Source organism: Haliaeetus leucocephalus, unplaced genomic scaffold, assembly GCF_000737465.1.
Source record: "Haliaeetus leucocephalus isolate CR32 unplaced genomic scaffold, Haliaeetus_leucocephalus-4.0 Scaffold339, whole genome shotgun sequence".
NCBI classification, from domain to species: Eukaryota; Metazoa; Chordata; class Aves; order Accipitriformes; family Accipitridae; genus Haliaeetus; species Haliaeetus leucocephalus.
In genome coordinates, this window is record NW_010972775.1 from 10,171,430 (window position 1) to 10,186,153 (window position 14,724).

The 14,724-nt window shown below is 42.8% G+C and overlaps 1 protein-coding gene across 1 annotated transcript in view; it reads left to right on the plus strand.

The window, feature by feature from the left end:
* Nucleotides 1–14,724, plus strand: part of MYO5A (myosin VA (heavy chain 12, myoxin)) — an 85,294-nt gene that overhangs the window by 38,749 nt on the left and 31,821 nt on the right. Inside the window, exons 12-20 of the mRNA XM_010572280.1 lie at nucleotides 234–374; nucleotides 1,174–1,299; nucleotides 3,523–3,606; nucleotides 7,674–7,835; nucleotides 9,857–9,954; nucleotides 10,638–10,724; nucleotides 10,823–10,931; nucleotides 12,452–12,663; nucleotides 13,626–13,782. Coding sequence (XP_010570582.1) covers nucleotides 234–374; nucleotides 1,174–1,299; nucleotides 3,523–3,606; nucleotides 7,674–7,835; nucleotides 9,857–9,954; nucleotides 10,638–10,724; nucleotides 10,823–10,931; nucleotides 12,452–12,663; nucleotides 13,626–13,782 — 1,176 coding nt within the window. The remainder of the gene's footprint in view (nucleotides 1–233; nucleotides 375–1,173; nucleotides 1,300–3,522; nucleotides 3,607–7,673; nucleotides 7,836–9,856; nucleotides 9,955–10,637; nucleotides 10,725–10,822; nucleotides 10,932–12,451; nucleotides 12,664–13,625; nucleotides 13,783–14,724) is intronic.

Genomic DNA, 14,724 nt, shown 5'->3' on the forward strand with positions numbered 1-14,724 from the left:
TTTAATTTAGTCTGTTGTTTTTAGGCCAGGAAAAAAGGTTAATTTCTTTTTCATATCCTTACTTGTTAAAGGGTTTATTCAGTTGAACCTAGCGTGTCACATGGCAGCCTGGATTATGAACTAGGGTGTCACTTGACAGCCTGGATAATGTGCCAAGATGAATTCAAGTGAGAGTTCAATGTATTTATTCTGCATTTTATTTCACAGACAACTGTTTTCTTTTTGCCCTGTAGCATGTCTTTAAGCTGGAACAAGAAGAATATATGAAGGAACAAATACCATGGACCTTGATTGATTTCTACGACAATCAGCCTTGCATCAACCTCATAGAGGCCAAAATGGGAATTCTCGATCTGTTGGATGAGGAGTGCAAGGTGTGTGTTCAAGGGCTTTCATAGAGAAAGAGGTCATCAGCCGTCCTGCTTCTGGGGCCTGACAGGGAAAAGCCATCTGCATACAGCCATCATTTTGACACTCTGCTGTTGAAAGGATTTGGAGAACGTACAAACAGAATTGGCAATTACAGGAGGAGAAAAAATGGGTTTAGTCACGCTTTTTTTTCCCCCTCCTCTCCATCATGTATCTGTATCTGGGTCTGGGTCTCCGATCAACCTTTGTTTTGACTCTGGCAACTTTCTTTTTCCCGAGTGTAGCAAGTGGAGTCCTTGGTCCTGTCAGACTTCTCCAAATTGCCTCTCGCTCGGTGTCTCACCTTTTGTCTTTTATCTTAGTTTAATTTATGCCAAGCCATGTACAGGGGATGGCGTATGGTGTCTACTTCAGTGGAAACCCAGCTTGGGGTTCTTGTGTATCACAAAGCATCACAAGAAATCTCTAATGGTGGTGGATGAGTTCTGACCCGCTGAGATGCTGCTCAGTCAGATAACGTACCTCTTGGACCCCCCGCCTTCAGGTGTGTGACACTGGGAGCGTCAGTAGCGTTGTACGTGTCACATAGCAGCTACACCTGCCACTGGGCTGTGCCCAGTCCGGAGTGTTAGAAGGGCAAGCGCACAGCTGGTTACTGGCTTCCTGGCTTATGGCAGTGCTGGAAATGCGAGGAGTTGGAGTTTGAAAGCGAACCGCAAAGTCTTGTCCCGCATCTTCTTAGTTTCTTTCGCTACTGAAAAGTTTTCAAGACATTTTAAAACGGCTGTGTGTTCTTTTCCATAGATGCCAAAAGGCTCGGATGACACGTGGGCCCAAAAACTCTACAATACTCATTTGAATAAATGTGCCCTCTTTGAAAAGCCACGTCTGTCAAATAAGGCTTTTATCATCAAGCACTTTGCTGACAAGGTGAGGACTTTTCCCCCGGTACCTCTTTCCGTGGCTGGTGTTGCTGAGCGTGTGTGCGGGAAGGGATCCTGGGGTGGGCGGCTGCTGCAGGCAGCGACTGGGCAGCGGCATCCCTGGCTCTGCCAGGCTTCTTGCAAAACGTGTGCCTGCCTGTACACCCGATCAGGAGAAGAAAGTTGGCTTGGCAGCTGTGCAGAGCCAGGAACACAAACGAGAGCACCTGGCTCCTGTCACGTGCTGTAACCACCAACCATCCGTTTTCGAAACGTGGCAGCTTAGCGTGCTTGCAATTCACAGCATAGTTGTTTCAATTCCAGTTATGCTGTAGAAATGCACAAAATAGAAAATTAACGTATCTTCCTGTAATTTTAACTAAAGAGCAACAACAAAACGATGTTGGTTTTGCTGCCATCTTAATGTGCAAACAGGAAGAAGGCTAACACACCCTTCTTCTTATCGCCGGAGCGGTGTGTACTGCTCCCACCCTCGCCTCTGCTGGTCAGCGAACGGCGATTTCTAGGAAGCTGGACGAGGCGTGCCTCAGTGGAGTGCCTGCATTGTTCAGCTCCCACAATGCATCATCAAACCGAGCAGCTCCTCAGGTTAAAATGAAATCCTGTTTAAGCTAATTGTCCTGTTAAACAAAGCAGCTGCCTCAGAATATTGTCAGCTTTGTCAAAAAAAGTTTGGAGAAGTGCTGGGATTCTTACCAGTAGGTCTGTATGTGCTGACATGGGGGGTTGGAGGCCTTTATTTGCCTCCACTTGCTTTCTCCCAGGTTCTTGAATTCATGTGTAGCAGGAGGGTCCTGTTCTTGTTGCGTCTAGTGTTACCTCAATGAAAGCAGCAAGAACGTCCCTGTAACTGTTTAGATGCATGAGTTCTGGTTTATTTGGCGGATGAGAGAACAAGAAGGATTTAATTAACATTTCATGTACTGTTCATTAGGCTAAACTTTGATATTTGAAAACAAGGCTTTCCTATGCCTAGTCTGAGCAGCGAGGGCCGAGGAGAGCTAAAAGTAGCTCCGAGCAGGTACTGGCAGAGCTCTAAGCTCTGACGCGCTGTCTGTGCTAAGCATTTTAGGCTTTCCTGTGGGCATACGTGAATGCCTACAGACATCTGGAAGGGAAAAACAAAGCTGTAGCTGGCAGGTTAGTAACCGCTGTGCCTTGACGTTGTCTTCTCTGGGGGAAGGCAGAGATTCTGCTGCCCTCTCGTGGCATCGTCGCCCGCAGTAAGGACACGAGTGGTACCCCAGGTCGTTAATGTTCAGGGTGGGCCTTCAGCTGTAAAGAGACCCTGGGGAGATCCTCTGCCTTCTTCCCCCCCTAGGAATTTTTTGAAATGTTTTGCAGCTTGGGGTGTAGTGTCATTGTGTAAGCACCGATAAATGGCCGTACTGGAAGAGAGGCTGATGATGGCTGTCAGTCCGTCTGCTCTGAAAGAACAACATTGTTGTAAGGGTCTGCGCTTCTGCTGACACAAGATTGAAGAGTTAGTGTGAGGCACTTCATGGGAGTTAGCATCCTTACTTTAATTACTATCCAATTCTCAGGTACAGACTTTTGACAGTAGTTCTGGCATTTTGTTCGGCCTTGAATTAGGACAGTGAAATAAATACTAGGTTTTTATCTGATGCTCTGACTGTTCTCTGGTCCAGGAGACTCCACGGCCCTGTGATAAAGGATTGTTATGTATTGTCACAACATTCAGACTTTTTATTGTTTCTGGTAAAAACAGTCTTTCTGAATACAAATGAGCCATCTTCATAATAAGCTGCAGGCAGATCTACTTATTGCCTCTCAGCTGATGAGGTGAGATGAGATACTTTGTTCTGAGTTGCATCTGGATTTCACGCAATTTTGCAGCCCTGGTAACTTCAGTGCAGGAGATGCTCAACACACGTTTTGATTCTTCACCTTTACTGTAACCATTCAATCACGCTGTCTTACCACAAGCATCTCTCAGCACTGAAATATATCTGCTATAATGCAATAACAGTATTCATCTCTATATGTTTTAATGTTTTACGTTTTACTGGAAAGCACTCTCTTTGAGGAAAATCTATATTTAACAAAGATGCCCTTGGGAGCTGATATTTTCAACATCCACGAGAATTACCTGTTTTAAATGTGAAAGTTACAGCTGGTGAGTTCTATGCAAAATATTCTTATTAAATACTTTTAATACTTACTTTTTTTGTAAAATGATTGTTTTCAGGTGGAATATCAATGTGAAGGCTTTTTGGAAAAGAATAAAGACACAGTTTATGAAGAACAAATTAAAGTCCTAAAATCAAGTAAGGTTAGTATAAAGATTATTTTTTTTTCTTCTTTTGCAATTATTAATCCTTGAATTAAGGGTCATATAAAGTTTCTTATAAACCTAGTGTCTTGGTTTTGTCTGGGATAGAGTTAATTTTCTTTCTAGTAGCTGGTATAACAATATGTTTGGGATTTAGTATGAGAAGAATGTTGATAACGCACTGATGTTTTCCGTTGTTGCTAAGTAATGTTTAGACTAAGTCAAGGGTATTTCAGCTTCTCATGCCCAGCCAGCAGGAAGGCTGGAGGGGCACAAGAACGTGGGAGGGGACACAGCCAGGACACCTGACCCAAACAGGCCAAAGGAATATTCCATACCATATGATGTCATGCCTAGTATAGAGACTGGGGGAGTTGGCCTGGGGGGTGCAGATTGCTGCTCAGGAACTGACTGGGCATCGGTCGGTGAGTGGTGAGCAATTGCATAGTGCATCACTTGTTTTGTATATTCCAATCCTTTTATTATTATTTTTATTGTCTTTTTATTATTTTTTTTTTCCTTTCTGTCCTATTAAACTGTTCTTATCTTAGCCCACAAGTTTTACTCTTTTACTTTCCCGATTCTCTCTCCCATCCCACTGGGGGGGCGGGGAGTGAGCGAGCATCTGTGTGGTGCTTAGTTGTTGGCTGGGGTTAAACCGTGACACCTAGGAAGTATTTCTGCCTTTGGTACCAGATCAACTGGAATTGAACATAGTTTGTGTTTTACTTGGCCTTCTGTATCAATTTAGAAAGTCCTGTAGGCTAATTTTGCTCCATGTGAGATCAGTCTATATTTAGCCACTGATTTCACTGTTTGTTTTTATTTGTTTTGGTTCCGCCCTCCGGCCCCGAAAAAACCCCCCAACTTTGCTACATTTTCTGTAAAGTCATCGAGGACTTCTACTATACTATAGTAGTATAAGAAGGCTTAACAGTTAAGCCCTTAATTTTGTAATCTGAAAACAGAAGCTTCTTGTTTGTGGCCTGACAATTGAGCAGAAAATTTCTGGAGGAGAGACAAATTCTGTTCCAGAAGCAAAATGAGAGAGGAATGAAATGTGTAGACCCTAAGGACACGAACCAGAATTTACGGAGTCTTGCCTTCTTGATGTCTATGAAAGAAAGATCACATCTGAACTGAAAAATACTGCATGAAGGAATATTATAGAACAGGCCTTCAGTGGCATCGTCTGCTTTTTTTAATGGCAAAAATGCTAGTTGTGCTCTTCTGAAATGTAAAGGCAATTAACTTGACATTGCGCTGTGATGGCTGTTGGGAATTTGCTAGCTCTAATGGCCCAGGAAGCTGGGTATCAGGGACAGGCTCTTTAAAATTATGCTATTCTATCAGGAAAACCAATATTTTTCTCTTCTGTTTCTATTCTGGGCAGATATCTGAAGCGAAATGATTGAAACATGTAGTATAATGAAAAACCACAGCAGGCTTTCTGCTGAGAGAAATGCTGAAGTGGTTTCAGTGAAGTCAGTTGCTGTGTGTGTGGGAGGCAGGTAGCATCCTCGGGGAGCTGGCGGGGACCGGGTGCCGGTGTAGCTGCGGCTGTGCACAGCGTGGCAGTGTGCTGCGCAGGGCCGGGGTGCAGGGGTGCTCCGAAGGACGGAGGCCAGGGAGTAAGGGCCAATGGGGACATCGCTGCCATGAGAGCATGACAACAGCTTGGGCAGGCTCAGTAGGTTGAGTCAATTCAATCTAAACACCAAGAAACAACATTGTTTTCCTCAATGGTAAATTTCACCCAAACCAGTGTTTAAAAAAAAAAAAAAAATTTCAACTGTGAAGAAAATGGATTTTCAAAAGAAGAGTGTTTCATTTCTATTTTTCAGCAGGCCTTCTTTATTAGTAATTGTAGTGGGACTGCATTTCTGATTTTGTTGTTGTTGTCACTGTTTTCTGGGTTTGCTGTGCACATTCAACAGAAGGTAATTCTAAACTGACTGCATCATCTGTCATCCTGCCCATGCCCACTCTCACATACAGCTCGAATGCTTCTTTGCTTTCCGAAGTGCATGACACACGCTGCTCTTGGCAGGCACTGTAGTGTTTAGCTATTTATTTTGGCCTTCTCTACAAATCCACCCACAAGACCTCTTTGAACTAGTTCAGTTTCCATGCATGTATCGTGAAAGCAACACAACAGTCCTCAGCCTTTATGCTTGCTACTGGCATGTTGTTAAAATCTTGTGTTGTGGCTCTGTATTGAAAGAAATGATCTGTAAGATTGTTAGCAGCATGTCTGTTAAGTTGTCTGAAAAAATTACGGGGAAAAAATGCTTGCTTGCCTGTTTTCTACCATGTGAATTATCTGCCCTTTGATCAGTGTTTTCCCTCTCTTTGAACGCTCCTAGTGTTCTGTGAAACAAAGAAAATTTATAAGATAGTGAAAACCTAAACCAAAGGAAAACACGAATGCCCCCACCGTGTGGATCGTCTCAGCAATGCTCTCTGCTGCCGGTGGCCATAGATTGCTCCTGTCTTCTGCATGCAGTAACTGAGGCAGTGTCTATGAAAGTGGCACCTTTGAAACGCACTTGCCCATTTTTACAGGCAGATTTTCCCAGGGTTGGGAAAAGGGAATGAGTCTTAGGTACTGATAGCTTAGAAGAGCTCATCCATCTGCAGTCAAGACACTGGGGATCCCCTTCCCACCCCTGGTGCGTGAGAGCATCAGGAGTTTCAGAGAAAGCGTGCTGCATTCAGGTCAGTTTTTGTATGGGATGAAAAGACGTGGCTCTGTAGCTCAGACGCCTGTGCATACCGACTCACTCCGTCTGACTGCGGGCAGCTGAATGAGGTGGTGGTGGCCCAATCATCCTGAACTCTGTTGAGTCAGTGGAAGAGACAGGCTAAATCACCCCCTGGAAATGTCATTTGTCCACCAGCTACAGAGGTAGTCTAAGGTGATCGTGCTCCTAGTCCAGCAGACTCAGGTGAGATAAAGCTAAGCTGTGATACTCCTTTTTTTAATTCAGGAACTTAGGATGCCTTTGTAGCATTCATAGTCATTATATTACGCTGGAGTGCTGTGCTGAATGCTACTGAGGAACGTTTGATGCCTCCTGCTAGCCCGTCTGGCACAACCACAGGGCACAAGTACCATTTTGTTGTGCAGCATGTTTCATTGGATGTCGTGCATGCTCACCAAGTTTTATAAGGCAAAACCGGTTTTTTTATTTTTTAGGTTGTACTTAGCCCAAGCACTTTCTAGTACTGAAAATTGAATGCTCCTATCTCTTGGGAGAAAATGCACAGATGCTAGATAAAAGATTATTCATTGACAGGTAGAGAAGTTCAGATTTTCTTACTCTTATAATGCTTCTGAAGTGCTATAGTTGTCAGTAGAAAGACGTGGTGGTGTTATTTTTCATTGTAAGTTACTTCAAAGCAGCTATTATATATGGGTGTATTTTGTAGCCATTAGAGAGAGGGAACTGGAAGCCCTGTGTGATATTTGGAAAGATATTTCAAGTTTTTCCTCCACTCCCACTGGCCTGAGAGTAGATCTTCAGTCAGGTAAATTTGGCTAATGATTTTTTTTTAGTTGATGGTTCCTCTTTGAGGTTGATTATTTCAATTTAGAGTGATAAAGCAGGAATATTCTTTGTTGCCTGCTGGGTTATTTAGTGTCCTAGATATTTCTCAACCACAAAGGAGTCTGGTGCACCACTGGAATATGAGAGGACCCTGTCGTTTCCTCCTTAGATCAAAGCAGCCATATATAATTGCAATAGGTACTTCTGAAACTGCTGTCAGTATCTAACAGTTTCACGTGGAAGCTGTTGCTGGCTCTATGAAAAAAACCCTCAAATCAGAATTTTGTCTTCAGAAGGAGACTCACTGATCAAACCCACAAAATGTTTAGTATTAAGTCATGGCCCACTCACTATACTACTAGCTTGAATGCTTTTTTGTGTTTGACCCTGTGTGGAGTTCAACAAAAAACCTGCGCTTTACAAAAACTGAGCCTGGATTCTAACTACCTTAAGCACAAATGGGTGCAATCACTTGCTGGATTCTTACCCTCTGTATTTTTTCTGCTGTTGTACCAGTTTAAGCTGCTACCAGAGTTATTCCAGGATGAGGAGAAGGTCCTCAGTCCCACGTCAGCAACCCCTTCGGGGCGTGTGCCTTTGTCTCGAACGGCTGTAAAACCAGCCAAGGCCAGGCCAGGTCAAGCCAGCAAGGAACATAAGAAAACTGTGGGACATCAGGTGAGTTTGAAGATGCAGCTCTATTAAGTAATCTCTGCCTCTACCTCCCTCTGTCTCATAGGTCTCAAGGTGTGCTGGTGCTTCTTGGGATCCCTTGTGATTTTTGAGAGAGGTGCAGCTGATTATGACTTACAGTTTGGAGCAAAAATACCCTAATTACTAATGCATTTTGGGCCACAGTTTCAGGGAGCTCAGTTCTTATTGTGGTGCCAAAACCAAAACTCATGTTTTTCAAGATAGATTTAACATGCTGGATGCTGAGAATCTTTGAAAATCTAATACTGGGTCTTTTTGATCATGTGCCACGTTGTCTGACTCAAATCAAAAGTGGGAATTCAGTCCCCAGGAAACTTGGTTCCAGTTATCAATGGGTTAAACATAAAATATCCACGTGTATGTGCCAGAATTAAATTAAAAGTATGCAGATCAGTATGGCTGGAGAACTCACTTTTTCTTTGTTACTTTCCACTCAAAAGATTTAACAGGTGTTTTCTCAAGATGGTTATGTCCCCACTCAGTGCTTTCTATATGACAGATTGTCCCTCAGACTATACATTGGAGCCAAGGGGAACCTTTTTGACAGTTTAGTACTCAGGTTTTATCTACTTGCCAGCCTGTACCACTTTGCTAGTGAGTAGTGGCATTCGTCTTTTGCTTGGGGCTTCCAGGAGGTCTGTGTGGATAAATCTTTTTATGTTACTGTAGGACAGCCTGGAATATAAATTAGCTCTCAGGGAGTGTAAGTTCTTTGTATCAGGGTCCTCTGCCTATTCTTGAAGATGAACCAACCACATCTCTAGGGGGCTCAGAGTTCTGATAAAATCACCAGAAATGCCTGGGCTTTGTCTGCTGCCTTGGATGGTTGTCGATCCCCTAACAAAGATGTTAGCACAGTGTCTGTGCAGTGTCGTGAGCTAGTCAGACTGCTAGGTGAGAATCAGGGAATTAGAGAATGTTTAATGTGCGTATTCATAATTCCTCTGTAACCTTCCCCAAGCAAGGGAATAAGAATAGTTATTCATGCTACTGCACAGAATGCAAATCTGTTTGGCATGTATTTGCGGTACAGGCTGCAAATTCCAATCTGCAATTCATGCAAGAGAACCCCTGCCCAGTTACCATTTTTTATTTAAACTTCATTTCTGATTTTGCAAACAGACAGTCTCCTGAGACTGGTAGAGGCCTAACAGTTTTGTTGTCAGACTGAAACTATGAGTTGAAGTGTTAGGAATACTCTCATACTACTCCTATCAATCAACCATGTATATTAATTTATAAATTTTAAAGAAAGCTAATACAAAAGTGATTTTTATCATATTCTGTGTAGAAACAGAGGTTGGCTTAGAATCATGAGTTTAACAGAAAGAGGGAAATCCATGCCAATACGCTTAAAACATCTAAGACGTGTTTTCATAGTTTCCTTTACTTATTAGAGTATTCTGTGGTTAGAAGGATATACTGCAGCATGTTAGGTATTTGTGGTCCTGATACTTTAAAAGTAAAGCTCCTAAAACTCTCGCATATTGGACTTTCAAAGTTCTCTTCAGTAGGTCCGACACTGGGATCAGTGGAGCTGAAGAGATTGATACCTTTTTTTTCTTTTTACCACTGTTGATTTTAAATTTGATTTTAAATTTCTTTAAAATTAAATGGCTATTTAGTAATATGCCATGAGGTTTAGTCATAAAGAGATTGATTAGACAAAGATTAGGGTAGATGAGACAGTCAAAAACTGAAAACAACTCAGTCTATGCCGTGTTTTTGTAATTTATCACACGCTGATACGGGAGCTTTACTCCTGTAAAGCCTAAGATTTAGAAGTCTCACTGTGTCATAATTCACTGAAAGGTGGTATCTGAAACTAAAATCTATTGCCATAACAAAACCAAGCTGGTGTTTATTACCAAAAGCATTATTACAAATAAGCAAATATCCCTAGGTCCGCTTCCTGAGGTTATCTCAAATATGATTGAGCTTATTGAGGCTATTCCCTGATATTTTTCCCTTTTTCTTTTTCAAAGTTTCGAAACTCTCTTCACCTGCTGATGGAAACCCTGAACGCTACAACTCCACACTACGTGCGCTGTATTAAGCCTAATGACTTCAAGTTTCCATTCACGTAAGCTGGTTCATGTATGGTTCGTATAGCCTGTGCGTGGGAGGGAATTGCCCAAGGCCTTGGAGGATCGAGTTTCTAAACCTTGCTCAGGAGCCAAGTGGTGTGCCTCCTTTCTGTTGTTATGGACTCATTGTGCATGTGTACGTGTACCTACGGCAGGAGATGTTTTGGGATGAATGGAGGGAGAAAGACTTCCTGGTGCCTTTTTTTTTCTTTTTGGTGATATATGAGCAAAAATACCAGCATTTTCATTGTTAGCTGTTTTAAATGTGACTGGCAGTTTGCATTCCTTGAGTTCATTTGACATTTGCTGGAATTTGCTTTTGCAGATTCTAATGTCTTATTCCTTATCTTTTTTCATATCTGAACTTGCTTAGAGCTTTTCTCAAAAGTCTGCTTAGAATCTGGGCACACAAAGTCTCCCATGGCTATTGGGCAGGCCAGCGGGAAGCAGGACAGGATAAGCAGCTTGCAGCAGCCGATGGGTTCGGACAATTCCCCAGTTAGGCTGTCCTCTGTTATCGCTGAGTTGCAGAAGCGCTAGCTGGATTTGTTAACCACCCATCACATCCCACCCCTGCTCCCCCTCTGTGCCACTCCTGTCCTGGGTGTGCGCAGGGCCAGAGGTCCCATGTAATGCAAAACTAGCCCCACACCCACAGCCTCTTTTTATTCCTACCTAGATTTGATGAAAAGCGGGCAGTACAGCAGCTGAGAGCTTGTGGTGTCCTGGAGACCATCCGAATCAGTGCAGCTGGCTTCCCCTCCAGGTGTGTTTGCCACTTTTTAGATTGCTTTCAGCTGCAGCTCTCCTTTCTAAGAGAATTATTCATTGTGGGGACTGACACTGTCTCTGTTTTTGGGACAGGTGGACATACCAAGAGTTCTTCAGCCGTTACCGTGTTCTGATGAAGCAGAGAGATGTCCTTAGTGACCGAAAGCAGACGTGTAAAAATGTCCTGGAGAAGCTGATTCTGGTACTAGAGTTAGTGCTGAGAGCATTTGGAATCTGAAGGAGTAAAGATAGCATCCCTTACACCCTCATAGCCATGCTATTTTAGTACTTCTTCAAAGTACTAACCCACCAATATTAGCACAGGAACTGCAGAATTTCCCAGTGTATCACAGGAAAGGAAGACAGTGATTTTAAGTGTGGGTGGGTTGAGGGTGAGCCTTAACTTGCTTAAGGGCAAGATGCATTAACCACATCTTAAGTAAGGTAGAGTTACCTGGAGGTTTTCTAACGTGGAGGTGTTTCTGTCTGTGTATGTGTTTGTGTCTTTCACACTGGTCCTCTCGGCTCCTGTGCTGAAGTCAACCTTTTTCACTCCTTTCGTCCTTGTGACACTGTCTCCCTGCCTAGCAGCACTGTGGCTGTCCTCGTACCTCAGCAGCCTCTTGCTTTGCCTCCTACCTCCAGTTGCAGCCCTACATTCCCAGGCTGTGCCATCCACACCACTGGCGCTGCACCTGAACTGATGTGTTTCCTGGGATTTCTTAAGGACCGATGAACAGCGGAGGGCAGTCAGGCTCCAAAGAGCCAGTTCCAGCCAGTTCTCAGTAGAAGATGGTTAATCGAGACTTACTTAGAAGTGTCAGTTAGGAAGAGAAGGAGACAAAGCTTACAAAGATACAAAAGCAAGAAAGCTTACCTTGCTGAAGTGCAATGCCAATGTTAGGATGTTTATGGAAACAAAAAAAATAAATACTGTGCAGGCAGGTTGGGGCTCGGCTTTTTAAATTCTGTGTCGTTGGGTGGACTTAACTGAAATCTTTTGGTTTATATGCATGTGTCTGTATTCATAGTGTTAATGTATAGTGTTAAATGTATCCTAAGCTGTAGCTCTTTGACTGCTGTTCCTTTTAACTTATCATCAAACAGTCAACGAAATTAATTTTTTTCAATGTACCTTTGTATATTCTCAGTTTTTGCCTCCAAGGAATACTACAGCCTATAGAGATAGAGTATTATTCTCTTTCTGGATTAGTTCTGAAATTTCAGATGTGTTTGAGCAGCAGTGAGATGCTTTGTTCTCGCTTAGTCCTGATGCTGTAAACAGCGTGTACATGTTTGAAGCCCCAGCTGTTTTGTTTGTACTGTGTAATATGATTGAAGATGGACCGTTCAGAGGGATCATCTACAATTTAAGCAGGAAATTGTACATGTGCATTGCTTGTATTGCTTTCATGCTCTGGGCCCCTTCGTCACCTCCTGTAGCCTACCACATCTCTTACAATTGTGGCGTTCTTGTCTAAGCAAAAATCTCACGTTACTCGTTTAGGCCATGCTTGTAGCCTTACTGTATTAATTTGTTAGCAGAATCATACAGAGAAAATACTCTCCTCCACTACATAATTTAAGTCTAGGTTTACTTGAAAAATTCCACATATAATTTTGCTTCTTTACTAACTGTACTTTCATTTAGCCCTTCATGCATTTTTTTTATCCACTAACATTTAATGCTGTAACTGATGCTCTTTTTACCTCTGAAAATAGGACAAGGATAAGTACCAGTTTGGTAAGACAAAAATATTTTTCCGGGCTGGTCAAGTAGCCTATCTGGAAAAAATAAGGGCAGATAAGTTGAGAGCTGCCTGTATCCGCATCCAAAAGACGATCCGAGGCTGGCTGATGCGAAAGAAGTACGTGCGTATGAGGAAGGCTGCCATCACCATTCAGAGATATGTCAGAGGGTACCAAGCACGATGGTAAGCAACGCTCGTGGGAAAACCCACACTAGCCTCAATTCAGATCCCTTTAAGTAGGACATTTAAATGTGATACATTTGTTCTCTCCTTCCTATACTGGCTGGGAGGAAACGATTTTCCAGGGAAATGAAGGAAATTGAATATAATGAGTGTGTCTGTCCTGCCTGGTTTTGACCTTCCTGAGAGGACAGTAGCACCCTTGCTGTATGATGCTTAGAACAGTATTTTGTTAGTGGGAGCAGAGTACAAGTAGTACTAGGAGATATGTTGCAGGTGAGGTAAAGCAGGACTCTTGGTTGAGTCCTTGTGGCCCAGTTGCTGGGTGCCCTCCCAGCTGGGTCTGTCTGTCCTGCTGGAGAAGCCATTGCTCATCCAGGGTGCAGCTGTGAAGGGAGGTACATCAGTCAGGAGTCATTTGTTTGGATTGACTTCTGAGGGATGGCTGTGGATGGGCCAGAGGAAGGGGTAGGAGTACAGGTGGTATTATTCAAAGACAAGGTAGTTACGAAGACCAAGAATCAACTTTCAGAAAGAGGCTTAGGTCAAGATGCTTTGTAATTGTCTTGCTGAGAGGGCCAAGAACGAGCAAACATTTTCTACAGGTTGAGGTTAGGAGAGGAGATCTGGAAGGCAGCATAGTGGAAATAGCTTTAAAGCTGGAGAAAAAGGTGGTGAGAAATTAAGCTGAGTTTATCTTGTCAGTTCTACAGCACAGTTCTCAGAGGAAGTGAAAATATTTCCCTGTAAAATCTTGCAAGGTTTCTGTTAATTTATCATTCTGTTGAACTGCCACACAGTAGAGTAGCAAGTAAATACGCTGTATCACTCACAACATTAGGAAGAAATGGACATAGAAAATGTAGCTCTTGAGAAAGAGGATAAAGTTACAGGATGTAAAAAAAATAGTATTCAAGCACTGGAAAATAATTACAGGTATTATTTGTAATCTTTTTCTTGCTTAGCTATGCCAAGTTCCTGCGGAGAACACGGGCTGCCATCACTATTCAGAAGTTCCAGCGGATGTATGTGGTCCGCAAAAGATACCAATGCATGCGAGCTGCTACTATTGCTCTTCAGGCTCTCCTGAGAGGTTACATGGCCAGGAACAAGTACCAAATGGTAAGAAATCATAAGGTTTTACTTCTTCGCTCTAGCTTTATTTCCACTTACCTTCAGGACGAAGCTGCTCTGTGGTGTCCCCTTGGGAATCGGAAATGTTTGTGTGCATGCTGTTACACATAATGCACAAACAAAATACCACAGCATGGATTGAAGGACAGCACCTGGAAATTAGAAAGATCTGATACTGCAATCAACGAACTTGTCATTTTAGAGATATTCACGTTGTCATCTAATATGGATGTACTTAGACCTTCAGTGCAGTCAGTGGAGAATCTAGCAGGGATTTACAGCATTTCTCACTTTTTCATTTGTTACATAGAATGTTGAGACACTTAAAATACATATTGAAAATGGCCTTGTGTGAATGTGCCTCCATGAGTCCAAATCAGTATTGCTCACATCAATATACATATGGGATGCACTACTATTCCTATTCCATCCCTAATTTCAATGATTCTGAAATGGCTGATGGAATATACTGAAGGAGATTAATGTTAGCAAAGAGATACCCACAGAAATAGGAGATTAAAACTTAAGTATGGGTTGGGTTTTTTTATGTTGTGAGATTATGTAAGATATGTTTTTAACAGTGATCTGACAGATGTGACAAAGTGAGACATGGGTCACAGCAATATGTGGACTAAAAGCCACCTCAGGAAAATGCCTGAAGTTAGTTGCATGAGTGATACACACCCCATCTGTCCTGTAGCACAGAGTTTTATAAACCTGTTATATTCCTTCTTAATAGAGATGGCAGATTGCTGGAGGGGTCCCCGTAAGGGGTGGTCAGACTTGCCTGTCAGGGATTATCCCCCTCGAGCAGTGAATTGTTCACCGCAGCGAGACATGAAGTTCTGACGACGCACCTGCGGTGTGCTGTGTATACGTTGTCCTCCTAAGGTTGAATTTTATTAAAGCTGAGATACAGGGATGGCCAGA